The 15,642-nt window shown below is 37.8% G+C and overlaps 1 protein-coding gene and 1 long non-coding RNA gene across 2 annotated transcripts in view; one reads left to right on the top strand and one right to left on the bottom strand.

The window, feature by feature from the left end:
- The window catches only part of LOC136256336 (uncharacterized), a 78,912-nt gene that overhangs the window by 2,900 nt on the left and 60,370 nt on the right, over positions 1–15,642 (bottom strand). The window contains exons 10-12 of the mRNA XM_066049269.1: positions 7,236–7,328; positions 7,004–7,180; positions 6,118–6,951 (exon numbers count right to left, since the gene is read on the bottom strand). Of these exons, the coding sequence (XP_065905341.1) occupies positions 6,118–6,951; positions 7,004–7,180; positions 7,236–7,328 (1,104 nt within the window). The remainder of the gene's footprint in view (positions 1–6,117; positions 6,952–7,003; positions 7,181–7,235; positions 7,329–15,642) is intronic.
- On the top strand, positions 12,634–14,773 carry LOC136256217 (uncharacterized). Its single transcript, XR_010701379.1, has 2 exons — positions 12,634–14,038; positions 14,553–14,773. It is a non-coding gene; the product is annotated as an uncharacterized lncRNA (long non-coding RNA).

Below are 15,642 nucleotides of genomic sequence, written 5' to 3'. Positions count from 1 at the left end.
GTCAATGTGACTGCTTTATTAGAGTAGTTTGTGTATGCTAGTCAATGTGACTGCTTTATTAGAGTAGTTTGTGTACGCTAGTCAATGTGACTGCTTTATTAGAGTAGTTTGTGTACGCTAGTCAATGTGACTGCTTTATTAGAGTAACATTACAGATCATGCAGGTTTGGGCTTCTTGTCAACAATGTTACGCAAAAACAAGCCTCACCTTTTGTTTATAACACCTTGTCAGTATTGGTTAGGCAGAGCAAAGCCCAAAAACAATGTATTCAAAGTAATCCTAAACACTTCCATCTAAGTTCTAAAAAAATAAAGTTAAATTTTTATAACCCATTGGACATCATATGGCGCATTTGTTTATAAATGCTCCTTGTGCTAATATTTAGGTATTATGTGGTTTTTATTGTGTCTTCTAGCAGTTAATGCACTTATTCTAAGATGGTTACATCCCTACATAAACAGGAACAGGGATAAAAGAATCCCTTGCACACTATTGCCTGTAATGTTACTTAATTGATGGAATTGTGGTTGTGTGTAATTGTCATTCTGGTGAATACTTTGAAGTGATTCTGTTATGAATGAAAGGAAACATAGAAGATAGATTGGACACATTTTAACACTTTACTGGGTAGTTTTCACTTCATGGATTAATGGCCTCGTGGGTGTATGGGCTATGCAACGAGGTCTCACATATTTTTAACTCACAACAGATGCTTGGACATCCAGAGCTAACCACAGCTATGTGAACTACACAGTACATTACATTGATAAACACTGGAAACTTCGTTGTCATGTCTTAGACACATGTGAAATCATGACAGCACTCTACTGTAAATCTTGCTAATGAACTTCAAGACAGTTTACTGAAGTGGGATCTTTCTGATGAACAACTTGTAGCAGTCACTTTTGATAATGCTCGTAATATTGTGAATGCAATAGAAAGTCTCAGTTGGCAACAGTTTGGATGCTTTGCCCTCACATTGCAGAGGAGGTTTAAAAAGTCATGCATGTGGCACAAGTGTCCAAAACACTTGGACGTTGTCACAATTTGGTTACCCATTTTCATCACTCTAGCAAATCGACTTATGTTTTAAAACAGAAACAACAAAATTTACATTCTGATGACCTGAGTTTATCTCAGGATGTAGTCACTCGTACTCATCCTACTACATGGTTGAATGTATCATTAGACTACTACAAGTTTGATACTGAAATTTGATTAGCTAAAACGTGGTCTTTAAATCTTGTAGAGCCACGCTCATGTCCAATAGAGACCACGCTCTGAGGAAATGCGAAACACGACAACTACATGCCTGTAACATTGGCAACACACGGGCATTTAAATGGCTATAGAGTAACAGCCTTACTGAATTAGGAGGTGTAATGGGCTTGTTTGTACTAATTAACACTACATTACTTGTTTACAAGCACCTGTTGAGGCACAACAACAGCAACAATGAGTTGTAGTCCAGTCACTTGAGTCCAGTACTTCGAAACATAGAATGCGCCTGTAACATTTGCAACGCATAGGCATTTAAACGGGTAGCAACAGCCACACTGTGGTCCCACCCTGTAGAGGGCTTGTTTCCAGTAATTGTATACAAGCAGCTGTCAATTCAAGGTACAATAACGAGTGTTTACAATAATGAGTTGTAGTCTAAATAAGATAGACGTCAAGGAACCACCGGATTCTACGGGATTTAGAAACCCTCAGGCCCTTAGACCGTGGCCTTCAAGTTTTCTAAATCCTGTAGAATCCTGGTTCTTGACATCTAAGTATTATTTAAGTTGCAACAACCACTATGTGCTTCCCTTATTGAGGTACGTAGAACCGACTTGATGCCAAGTGACACAGAGATATCTACCATGGTGTTGAAGTTCTTAAGCCAGTTTTGGAAATCACAGAGGTCATAAGTAGTGAAAAATCGGTTAACATTTCAACAATCAGGCCACTTGTGTATAAATTATTATCAAAGGAATTGATTGACAATCCATCAGATAAGCCTCTTACTAAAACGCTGAAATGTGTGATGGTACCTGATCTTAAAGATCGCTATGATTCTATTACTAAACAAAGCATGTTTGTTGGATCCTCGTTGCAAAGCACTGTCTTTTTCCCCACAAGCAGTGAGAAATAACATAAATAATATGATTGAAGAAGAGGTTTTGGAGATAGCAATGATACCACAGCCATCTCCTGAAGCTGATGTAGAAGTACAGCCTCCACTAGTTTATCCACCTGCAAAAAAGAAGAAGGGTCTGATATCCTTACTAGAAGATGTCATTCAATCATCCCCCAGTGACAGCACTGCTTCGGATTCCACACAAAAGAAAGAGGATGTTTAAAAGGAGATAAGTAATTACCTGTGCCACAGAGTAAAGTCATTTGAAATTCAGTGGTGGCTTGACCATGGATGACAATTTCCCTATTTTGTCTCTTATTGCTAAGAAATATCTCTGTATCCTTGCAACATCTGTCCCCTCAGAAAAGGCTAGTGTAACTGGATACATTGTTAATGAAAAACAGTCATGTTTATTACCTTAATCTGTGAACTCTCTTGTTTTTCTTACAATAAGTTTTATACGCTTTGAACAGTTTTTATATACAGTTAAGAACAAATTGTATTAACATAATTTTATATTATCGAAATAAATTTGTCACCTAGTATCGAGATATAGGATATAGGTTTTACCATTATTGCACAGGCCTAAATCTAACCCTAGACCTTTATGCTCTAACACTTTGGCTATTTGTTGTGGTTTTGACAGGAATTTAGCTCAAGTTTCCTCTACACCAATGCCTTTAATGCTCTGTAGAGAGTGAACAAAAGCATGTAGCAAGTTGTAACAACAAACTTGGGAGTTCCAGATGATGAGCACTTAATTTTGTTGAAGTCCCATGTTGATATGCGCTTTGGTTGTCAAGTTAGCAACATAATAAAGCCAACAGACGAATAGACAGACCGCTTGGCAGACTCCTGTAAGCGTTCGAGTGTTAATCGGATGGCTGTAGGTTCGAGGCTGCCCAGGTCCAGTCATGGATTTTTTCTTCTTTCTCCTACTTTTCAAATATACTTAGTGCAGTTAATGTAAACATCTTAGGCCTTTATAAGGCCTTCTGGTATACAGGCTCTGCCTTTACCAAGTACTTTAATCATAATAAGACAGATAGCTTTTCAGCTATTATTGATGATCTCCATTCTGTTGTGAAGTCATACTGATGATGATAATGTTGCTTTGTACACTGAGGTATCCTCCTATGAAGATTGTGTTAATCCTCTCACTGCCACAACTGCCATATGGAGGTTTCTATATATAAATGCCTGTAGCATCACATTCTAAACACTCTGTAACTTCAGTTGAGCATTTAGTAGCTCCTGCACTTATCCTGTAGCGGGCACGCCTTAAGTGAACGGGAATAGGGATAACCAGTCTCTCGCACTTAGATGATGCAATCGTATTCTTTCGGAATGTTGATAACAAGCATTAAAGATAATTGTTCGAAGTGATAATGCCACTACTAATAAAGAGGAACAGTAAGGAGAGGAACAGTAAGGAGAGGAACAGTAAGGAGAGGAACAGCAAGGAGAGGGATTATATAGGTTGGAGTGGCGTGTTGCTACCCCCGCACACCCCGAAATAGTGGCCCCGTGCCTGTATGCACATATGCACTTGCTCAAATGCTGGAAAACCATACTTAAAGATGATTTCTTCAACTATAAACAGTTTAGCGATGTTTATTGTATTAATATAAACATGATAGCCTATAAAGTTGTGAAATTTCACGTTATGTTTCACTTAGATCAATTTTTGCACTTGTATATGGCTTTGTGGTTGCTCTTGTGTCAACAGCAACTCAATAATCAAATTCCTTGTTCTATAACGAGTAATTTGATATATATAGTTTTATAGGATTATATGGTATGGTGTGTAAGTTATAGCAGTTTAGAAGCAGTAGATTGGAGCCTCTACAAATTTGGTGGTGAGGGTTTTTTTAACTTGTAGAATGATTTGGCTCTTGTTTATGCCTGGTCTCTCTTGTGGCAATTGACCCTCAGTACAAGCAAATGTGAAGTCCTAAATGTTACTAACAAACACTCTCCTGTTTCATTTACTTATATTATTGGTTGTTTGCAGAAAAACACTTATGAGACCTTGTCTTGAGTATTGTAATATTGTGTGGATGTTCTATACTACTAAGAATATTAACACGATGAAGTCAGTGTAACACAGAGCTGCAAGGAGGGTCAAAAGTACATTTGATCCAATAATGTTTCAGTGGACTAAATCCAGTGAAGAAGCCTTGGATGGCCTTCTTTAGAGCTGAGACATAATTATACCTGTGTTATGATGCTGTATTAGTGTTAGGCAATATTGCATTTTTAGTAGTTGAGATATTTGAAGCCAGATTTTCGATTCAATCTCGATATTTGTAACATTGTGTAAGTGATAGTTGTAGCATGGTAAAATTAAACAGGTAGCTAAAAAGGCTAGTATGTTGACTTTTTCATGGTTAGCCAAGTATCGTTTATTGGTAACAATGTTTCCTGAAACACTAAATAAACATTCTCAGGCTTCTGTAGATCCTTGGGCTTACTGCCACCACCAGGAACAAAACCAAAATAAGACCAGGCAGGTAATATAGTGCTCCCTGGCTTTATAATCAAATTAATAGCATTGTTCATATATCTGGTAGCACTGTCTCTGTCACGCTCGTTTTCACCACTGGCCATTTCACCTGCCACAAACTTACTGCTGATTATTTCAGCTGCCATGCTCCCTTGTACCTAACACGACACGCTGACTACCAGCCATAACAGCCATAACACCTGCTACGCATACACAACACAGCAGCCAGCCCATACACAACACAGCAGCCAGCCCATTAATTGAAACAATTTGAAAATCACTAGTAGATAAATTAAGTTGTTGGCACCCCAGCTGCACAAATTTAAAAATTGATGTTTGCTACATGACAAGATGTAAAATTGATTTGTGAAAAATATCTAAATTAATTGAATAATCACATAGTGATTTAATTTGCCATGCATTAGTCTCAATAGTAGGAGTACAATTAATCCCAAATCGCATGGCCTTGTTTCTGTAATTGCACTGTAAAGTAGCCAATAAAATAGCAGAATAACAGAAGCCTTTTAAGTGCAACAAGAAAGTGATATAATGAATAGCCAATCAAATGAGCTGACAATAGAAGCCTTTTAAGTGCAACATATGTAGACATTTTGAGTAGCCAATCAGAAGTGCTGACACATGAAGCCTTTTAAGTGCAACAACAAACAAAGAAGGATGATGCAATCACCTGGTAGAAGTTAATGGCCACATAGAACTGGATAGATGTGTACTACAAACCATGAAGGGTGGTCACTATGTGATTAGTAGGCAATCACACGCATTTTCATGCAATTGTGGAATAATTGTACTCGTAACAGCCAAAATTGCACTCGGCTTCGCCTCGTGCAATTTTGACTGTTACTCGTACAATTATTCCCTAATTGCACTTTACTCCTGTTATATTTTCTGATTATTTTCAGTTCAGTAATCTTCCAACCTTGTCTCATTTGTTGACAATTCACCTCAATTAATGCAAGTATCTTAAGCAGACACTAAAACGATTTATGTTTCTATAGTGGTTTTGTGTAATTCTATTGTATACATGTGTTCTTCATTTTTGTAGCTGTTGTCAATTTTGTTTTGTGTTTTTTATGTGTAGGAAAGCACCCTGTACAGGCTTATACCTTTTGTGTAACCCCTGTCTGTTTGACGAAAATATTGATAATAAATATATATAAATAAATAAACTTCAATGACGCGTGTGAACATCAATGATATTGGTTACATAACTATACACTGATGTTGAGAAATTAATTGCGATATTGTAACACTGAAATTCTTTTTGCTCAACAAAGACACTAAAATGTAGGTGCAAGCTATTAGAAGGTTTTATCTAACTTTATATAACTGATATCCTGCTGTTGTAGTGATTTTGAACAATTTCTTTAATAATACATTAAGAAAAATAACCTCACTTCTGCATGCAGATCCCAAATTTGTAGAAGATAAACACAAGTTTGCCTTGCCTAAAACATAACATGATCTCACCTTAACATGATTTATAGTATCAGACATTACATTCTGGGGACTTTGTTTGGCAGTGTTGATCCGATCACACAAGTGGTCAATGGAAGGTCTGGCTGGTAGGATGTTTAGACACTGCATTATCACTGGTAGTAGAGGATTGGTAGTGATCTCATCTAGTTGATGTTTGTGGCGTTGAACTTCAGATAGTTCAGAATTTTTTGAATCAGTAGGAGTGGGTGTACTTTTTGTTGCTACTTGTAGGAACAAAACTCCTAAGGAGTAAATATCAGAAGGTCTGGAACAAATTGCATGGTTCTTGATCAGTTCAGGTGACATGTAATCTTTGTGTTGTAATGTTGTTTTCTCATTCAGTTCAGAATTTTGAGGGCAAATATAATCCGAAATCTTTGCTTTTCCAACTTGACTTATCAGCACATTGCCAGCATGGAGGTTATTGTGTATCACTCCATTGGCATGTAAGTATTGTACTCCTTTAGCCATGTCAAGACACAGGTCAAGTTGTACATGGATGGGTAGCTTCCCTTTCATCTTAGCAGTAAAACTGTTGAGATTATCAGGCAACAGTTGAGATAAAAGGATTGGAGGATCATCAGGAGTTGGTTGTGTAATAGTGTAGTACTGTTCAATGTTAGGATGTTCATGTGAACCAAATATGGCATAGATGTTTTCAATATCAGCCACAAACTGTTTGATCTGGTCAACACCGATATCAGGATATCCAGGGAGTAGGTTTTTGTGGATGATTTTACCAGCATACGTCTTGTCACCATAACCGATCCTCCACACCTCCCCATACCTGCCACTTCCTAGTAACTCCTGCTGGACCAGCTGGTCCTGTAGTTTACATGTTAATACATTAAACATCATTATATTAGTAGGAACACACCTGAGGTATTGTTTCTCTCCTCCTCTTATCTTTCTTCTCTCTAAACTGCTTCACTAACAGCTTGTTGTCCTCCCTGAGTTTTGTTAGTTCCTTCTCATTCATCATCAGTTGCGAATCCTTCTCAGATAATTCATCCTTCAGTTCACCAAATGTCACTTTATTTTTGTCCAGTTGCATCTATGTATGGGAGAATGTAACTGTATGTCTCTACATCTTCAAATTTACTGCATACCTCTTGTAGTTTGTTTTCTACTTGCAGCTGGTCAATTTTCTCTTTACAATCAGATAATTCACTTTGCAAACACTGCATGACTGCTGACCATTCCTGAATTAATACGAAATAATTTTTAGCGTAGGTACATGCAGTTGTTACAAAACATATGGTTGTTCAGATAAATGATACTGCCTTGCTAATAATATGAATAGGAGTTGAATATATTTATCGTAGGGACCACAAAGGAGTAGGAGTGACCCACGAAATGATATCACCCAAAAAACAGCCTCAATTTCCCCTGACGACGATGAGGCAGTACTGGTTAGGTGAAACTAAGCCCAAACAAGCTTTCAGATCCACCCGAAATGCTTTAACAAGTTGCTATGGAATTTTAAAAATAGTTTATTTAATGGAATTTTCTACTGACTGACTGAGTAAGTAAGTAAGTAACTGACCGACTGATGCCTTCAATCAGACAAGGGTAACTGGATAACAGCTAAGGCTACGAGCTTGACTTTTTCACTGTTCAACATCGCTTCAGCCCGACAGGTGCCTTTTGGCATACCACAGTATGTATAATGCATTCTTCATGGACTTACCAGTGTCCTTCTTTGTCTCCCATTCATCTTTGCTGACAGAGAAAAGTGTTGATTTGGCGATAGCACGTGATGGCTTCCCTTTGTAACGGAAGTCGTCCGTATTTTTCATAGTGGCTATTTTGATAGCAGACATGCTTTTCAAACAGTTCTTGATTCATACTGCTGTGTAACAGGTTGAACATAGCTGACAACAAAGTGTAATGGATACTTCACTTTACAGATGATAATTGATATAACTGGGGCGTACGGCACCATTTTTTTTCAGAATGCGTGGATTACAGAGGTGCTTTTTGAACAGTTCTTGATTTGAAATGCTGCGTAACGGGTTGAACATAGCTGACAACGAAGCATAATGGATACTTCACTTTTCAGATGATAATTGGGACACGAGGCGCCATTTCAGATGCGGTATGCGTGGGTTCACCAGTCATAATAATTATTTACAAAAAAAGTTAAACAAGTACACAGAAAAATTTGGAATTTTCAACTAGAGTAGGGACCATAACACATCGATAAAAAGTACTGAAACAAGCTGGATTAGTGCACGATATTAAATCACAGTAAAACAATAAGAAGTGTTATATCCCTACTGTGCTCAAGATACCATAATGGAAATGCACAGTAGGGATATAACACTTCTTATTGTTTTACTGTGATTTAATATCACAGCTTGTTTCAGTATTTTTTATCGGTGTGTTATGGTCCCTACTCTAGTTGAAAATTCCAAATTTTTCTGTATACTTGTAAAATGATCATAACGTATGAATGCAGTACTCTACCAAGATGCAACTTGCGCCATCATATTCTCCATGAACAAGCAACGAAGCGTTCCATGAACATTACAGTAACTAATTAATTGACCTATAGCTATATACACAATTAACTACATTAAGTAATAGCATAGTATGTAGTATGCATACGTACATAGCTTAATTCCAGATGAGCTAGACACCTGGTTTTTAGAAGAGCATAGGCTCAACTTGATTCACACAGTTCACACCCCATATTATAAATTACTGCACTAATCATTCACAATAACAAAATCAGATAGTAGCAAAGTGCATAACGCATATGTAGAAACTAGTTTGTCAACAAGTATATGAGGCCATTTTATGTATTTACACAGTGTGGTTAGACAATAATGTGACCATCTCAGCCAAAACTCGCCTAGTTTGTGCAAGTGCCGGATTTCTTTTTTATTTCTCAGTATTATCTACAGTGTTCAAGGAATGGATCAGCTTATTGTGGTGAGCAGTTTTAGAATTGTAAGTAGGTAGGAATAGAAAATCAATTTGTACTACTACAATGAAAATAAACTACAGGCACTTACAATCAAACCCATAACTTCTGTTTGCATTAGTCTACAATGTTGGGATTTGGCTTTAAGTGTTCACATTGGATTGGCAAATCAACAAAGGTGTCCTTAGCCCTGTAGTCACTTGTGCATCCATGTATTAAGGCGGTTTTATTGAGAAATGACAACAATCTTGTTTGCGTTTCCTGCACCATAAACAAATCCACATGACACACATACCATTGGGGCTAGAGAAATGAAACGATTTTTGAACTCTCCATGAGCAGGTGAGATTGGCTTCCCTGAGTAATGGCTCAATTTAAACTTGTGTATTTTGTGTTTGTACCATGTGTAATTTCACAAATTTCATCTTTCTCAAAATGCATGCTTGTGTAAACTAGGCAGGTTTATGCTGAGATGGCCACATATGGTGGAAATGCAAAGTGACTATTTTGCTGTAATTTCAGCTATATTTCACTTGCTATACAGAGTTGCAATTACAGTCACACAGTGGAAATTAAAACATTGAAGCCATCACACGTTACCAGGAATCAACACTTACAGTGGAACCTCTCTTAACAGGCTTCCCGAATTGCGGAAACCTCCGTAATGTGGACAATTTTCTCCAATACAGATTGTATGCTACCAAACCCCTGAAAGCAGGTATTGCAGACAATCACGTACATTTCTCATAGATTCTTACAGTATATAAATGCACCTCTAAGAACAGACACATGACTAGCTACATTACACTGTGCTATTCCATTAGGGACCTGTGAGAAGGCTAGGCCTGTAAATACAGGGAGTCAGAAACATGTATCTGAAACTGAAGAATGTTACAAGTGATATATTCTGTAAGTTCTTCACAATTGTTTTTAAGCACAACAAACTCACCGGTGGGATTTGCTTTTTGGGGCTCCAACGAGTGTACGCCCTGCATTTCCTTTTATCTTCAATCAGGTTCGTCGTCTTCTTCAAGCATCAAAGCCATACTGAGGCATTAATTTTCCATATCAACACTTTTCTGTAGGCCAAATAGACGATATACACAAGTTATCTCAATAAATTGTTGGGACCATATCCGCCAACTTCCCCTCTACAGCAATTGCATTCTTGTCCACTTTGTTTTCAGGCTCCCATTTCAGTAATAATACTTCACCTATTCTAGGGATCCAACCGTCTTTGTAAGCATGATATCCTGTAATATATGAATGAAATTCATAACAATCACTGCCTTCAACCTGGCTAGCCATCCTGTTGTAGGACTCGTTGCAGGATTGGAACTGTTTGATCACATGTGCCAACAACTGTCACTGAAGGTTGCTATGGAACATGCTACGAAGGACAGAATGAAGCGAAATTGAAGACTAGATATGAATTAGTTATAAGGAAGCTGAAAAAAAATCCAAAAAGCAATGCAAGAAGTCTGGTTGAAAATTTGATTGTAGTAAAACAGAAGTGTACAGCATTTTGAAAGAAAAGGCTTCCAATATAAAAGTAATGCATTTGCTAATGCATACCATTCTGTGCAGCGAAGTAGGAAATCTCCTTTTTCCTAATGCACTGTATGAATGGTACTTAGTTGCAGTACTCAAGAATATTTATCCTGATGGTCCTACACTAATAGAGAATCCTAAACTAATAGTAGAGCATCTTAACGTTACTGACTTTCAGAGTTGGGGGTAACGCGTTATGTAATAACATTACTTTTACAGTAACGAGTAATATAATGCGTTACATGACAAAGTAGCGAGTAATATGTAATGGATATTACATTCAGAAATTGTAACGGATTTAATGCGTTACTTCCTTTTAAGGCGCATTGTATCCAGGCACGTGATTGATTGCATTTTGGGTCCAGACAAGACTGGAGATAGCGTTATAGGCATGGACAAAGAATGATAGTGTATGGGGAGTGCCCTTGAGGCCAAGATACAACAACAAAGTATGTATTTGTGGCTGAACTACACCAGAGAAACATGTGTCTCGCTCGTGTCACTTGTAGTTGTAGGCTGGTAGCTTGTATTTAGAAGGTTGGACTTACTTTATAGTTTGTAACGAACAAATGTAATATGTAATCCCATCCAAAAACAGCTTATAGCTGTAAAAAAAGTGCGCGTCCAAGTAAAGCAGAGTTAACTGCGACAAAAAGTAATGATATCATAATGCGGCCATGTGCGAGGTGTGCAAGTTGTAAAATTAATATTAGCTAATCAGATAATACAATGTTATTGTTAAAGTGTTAATGAGAACTATGTGATGCTGCTAGTTTTTAAGTGTGTGAGCATCTTCATAAATGCCACATAAATTTAATTCTCAATAAAGCAATGTGTATAGATTCTCTGATAGTAATAAATAGTTTGAGTTTGGCCACCTTTCCTTTGTTCGTAGCATTGCTGTATACAGGAAAGGCGGCCAAACTCAAACTATTTATTACTATCAGAGAATCTATACACATTGCTTTATTGAGAATTAAATTTATGTGGCATTTATGAAGATGCTCACACACTTAAAAACTAGCAGCATCACATAGTTCTCATTAACACTTTAACAATAACATTGTATTATCTGATTAGCTAATATTAATTTTACAACTTGCACACCTCGCACATGGCCGCATTATGATATCATTACTTTTTGTCGCAGTTAACTCTGCTTTACTTGGACGTGCACTTTTTTTACAGCTATAAGCTGTTTTTGGATGGGATTTCAATACTTTTTGTTAGAATAAGCAATGCACTGTTGATAACAGTAGGTGAGTTTCCATGGTTTTGACAGAAACCCCAGATTACAGTGACAGAATATTAAAATATAACTGTAATTTTAGTGGCCAGGGCCGCCCACATTGGGGGTAGCTGGGGTATTTTGCCCCCTATCACAGCCCGAAAGGGGCCACTTGAATACCTGTTTAAAGAAAGATCGATATACTCTAATAGAGCAGTCAGGATCTAGACCCTTCCTTGCCCCTGGGCCCCTCTTTAACTCTTTTCCCTGGGCCCTCTAATTTCTCTGGACGGCCCTGTTAGTGGCATGCAACTGCAGTCAACTAACACCCATTTTAACTAGTAAACCTTTAACAACACTTTGCCTTTCATCTTGTACTGCATTGAAACGATCAAGATACTCTATTAGAGCAGTCACAAAACAGCTGTAACACAGCAATCAATATTTAGCATAGTTACAACTTCTGCTTAGCATCGGATTGTATAGTTTAAATTACTAGCTACTTACAGACTTTACAATATAAAAATATGGCACTTGTAGAAATGTGACTGTTCTATTAGAGTATCTCGATCTACTTCAAGCATTGACTAATTCAAGTGAAGAAGCTACGCCCCTGCCAAGAGATCTTGTGAAATGAAATGAGAATAGCAAAGAAAAGGCAAGTATGTACAGAGACAATAGAGGGGCGCGTAATTATGTCCTGTTGTAAATAAACGCCTTTAAAATTTATATTACTACTAAATAAACGCACCAGAATAGGCTTGTGTGGCTGTAGTGTTGTCTCCAAGGTTGTCTCATTACTTGTCTTTTCATGTTGAAGGGATTTAGTCGCAATTGGTGAGTTTAACTATACATGTATTTGTGTTGTAAAACTTAATTGTAAAAAGGCGATTAGCACATATCATGATAAACATGTATTTGTCACAGTAGAGTCTCTCACGAAGTCACGATTATTACGAGACATTGGACCAGGGTAAAAAATTTACTGCTATATTTAGAGGTTGTAGCGTTTGTATATCTTAGTATCTTAATAAATAATCCCCCATGATCACTAATCACTAATAGTACAGTGAAAACTGGTCATTATTCAGGCCGCAGGGACAAAATTTTCTAACCTTGCCTTTTAAAGAGGTGGCTGCATTATGCGGCCTTAAAAAAAGGTAAGAAGCATGCTGTTCTAACTGGCTATAGAGATGGATTTAGTGTATGACAGCGTATGAGACAGTGAGTGCTGGCAGCAAGGGGGCAGCCAATCTGTTAGAGCACCAAAAGCACTGCTTCAGACATAGGCAGTTGACTGTCAGCTACAAGTGTAAAAAGTTTCACTATTGGTCCTTATAAGCTCCTGATGAAGAAAGTGATGAAGTCATTATCCATAGGATATATTTTTCAGAGTATCCATTTCAGTTCTACAATATAGTAGCCAAGCATAAGATGAACATAACACAGCATTCCAGTAGTTTAGTGGTGACCACAACACTGCCTGAGTTAAACTGTGGTGAGATTTGAGACTACCAGAAGCCCTGGAATGTCTTCAACACATGAAATACCAAATATCTAATGCCTGGCTTTCATCCACAGTGGACCTGTCTTGGTGGCCACTTGTACAGAAGGGAAACAGCTGCCACACAGTCTTGCGAGCGAAACAGCTAGTTGCCACACCCCTTAATTATCAATTTGTAAAATCTTTAGCAAAATTGTGTGTGCGAGCAAGTGTGATGTGGCAGTGCCGTGTATATGGTTGCTGCCTAGCAGTGACACATCACGAGTATTGAAGTCACAATGCGTTACTGTATCATCCATCTAAATACAATCTCTGAATGTGTCATTTTGTGTAGAGAGCAATCTTCCACAAGAAGTGACCTGCAGGTTTCAGTGTATATTGTTAACCATTAACAATATTGTGAACTATATGTACAGTGAAACCTCACTTAGTGGCCACCTCTTTAATAAGACCACCTCATTATATTGGCCACCTCTAGTAGGTCCCAAATATAGCTAAGCATTACTTATGACCTCATTAATAAGGCCACCTTGTTATTCAGGCCAATTTTTTTGGTCCCACAGCCTGCCATATTAATGAGGTTTCATTGTACTTATGTGAATTTTTATTTTTCGTAACTTTTCTTCAGGTTTACTGATGGGCACTATGAAGCATTGTTGACTGGTACGTGTATAATGTGGTGACTTGAAATGCTAAAACAGTACGTAGCATGTCTTGTATGTACATGTAATGTGTTGTAATGTGTACACACATCCACACATCTTAGAAATAAATATAATTGTATTCTCTATAAATAGTCAGTTCCATTGTGCCACTGGGTCATAAGTTGGTTGAGTATGGATCATCCAGGGCACTTGAGTCACATTTTGTCCTGGCCAAGTGGATCTCATCCACTGACAGAATATACAGGATCAGATCACGTGTATAAATTACGGTGGAACTTGTTTATTGCCACCTTCACTCATTCAGCAGGTAACAGTGTATAAATTCTCAATTGGAATTGGCTTTTCAAGAGTGGTTGTCTTTCTATACTAGTGGCCATTAAGATAGGTTGTACTGATAGAGTGTACATACTAGAGATGCAACAATATCCTCCACTTAGTGTCGTTTGATAATGATGCAATGGAGACTATGTATTATTGCATTTAAATACTATACTATTATATTGCAACTCTAGCACGTATTTATAACAGGAATGTTTGTTAACTGTTTAGACATACTGGAGCCACACCCACTCATCTGGATTCTACAAATGGAGTCATACCGACTTGTTGTCATCATACTTACTCGTTACTCCCATTGTGTTTGGATGAATATACATGCCGTCATGTGAGACTTGCTACCATGGCGGGCCACTGGAAAACATTTGCATAGCAGTTATATTACAGTCATTATTGTACAATTCTTACATTATTGTTGTGAAAAGTGTTTGGTATTCATGTGTCTCCTCTGTATATGTTGTAATTACATGTGTAATTTTGTGTGGGGGTGCTATAAAATGCAATAATGCATGGTGACAATTGTATTAGGCGATTTTGCACACTTCCTTTTAAGTTAGCTACATGTGCTAATTACTCACAGCTTGTGTCAACAACTGGTAACCATAGTTGTACTCTTGTGTCATTCTTTAAGCCGCGCCCTTAGAGGACAAATTATGTGGGGGCGACTAATTTCAAAACAAAGGATGGTATGCAGCACCATAGATTATATCTATGGACTATAATCTATGGCAGCACACTTCTTGGTGGCTATATGTACTGATTAACTACATAGAGCGCCAGTTCATCAATACCCAGTGACCGCAGTTGTGCTCTGCGTCATTCTTTAAATTCCGAGTAAAATTCTTAGAGAGCAAATGACATGGGGGCGACTAAATTCAAATTTCAAACTAGCCATTCTCGAAAACAAATGTTTCAATCTGAACGAAACTTTCAGAACAGTTTAAAGACACATTGCCCTACATGCCAAGCGAGTATTGCGGAAAACAACAATCTGGGATTTGTATTTGGCCTCTAGGTCGACTGAGGACGACTGAAACTTTGTTTGGTGCTGAAATCACGACTGTAGGGTAATCATGTATGGTGAAATCAATGATGTGAATCTTGAGGTGATTGAGTGAATACTGAAGCGATAACAGGGCGATGAATGTTCGGAATGCACAAAGGAACGCAAGGCATACACCTGCGGTTGCGTCTAACCGCATGCGATAAAAAAAAAAATAAAAAATAAAAAAAACGAAACTTCCCCTTAGATGTCGGCAACCTCGATCACGAAACAATCGGCATGGATTTGCTTCACTGCTTG

The sequence above is a fragment of the Dysidea avara genome, chromosome 5 (assembly GCF_963678975.1).
Source record: "Dysidea avara chromosome 5, odDysAvar1.4, whole genome shotgun sequence".
NCBI lineage: Eukaryota > Metazoa > Porifera > Demospongiae > Dictyoceratida > Dysideidae > Dysidea > Dysidea avara.
This window is presented reverse-complemented; position numbering and strand designations above follow the sequence as displayed.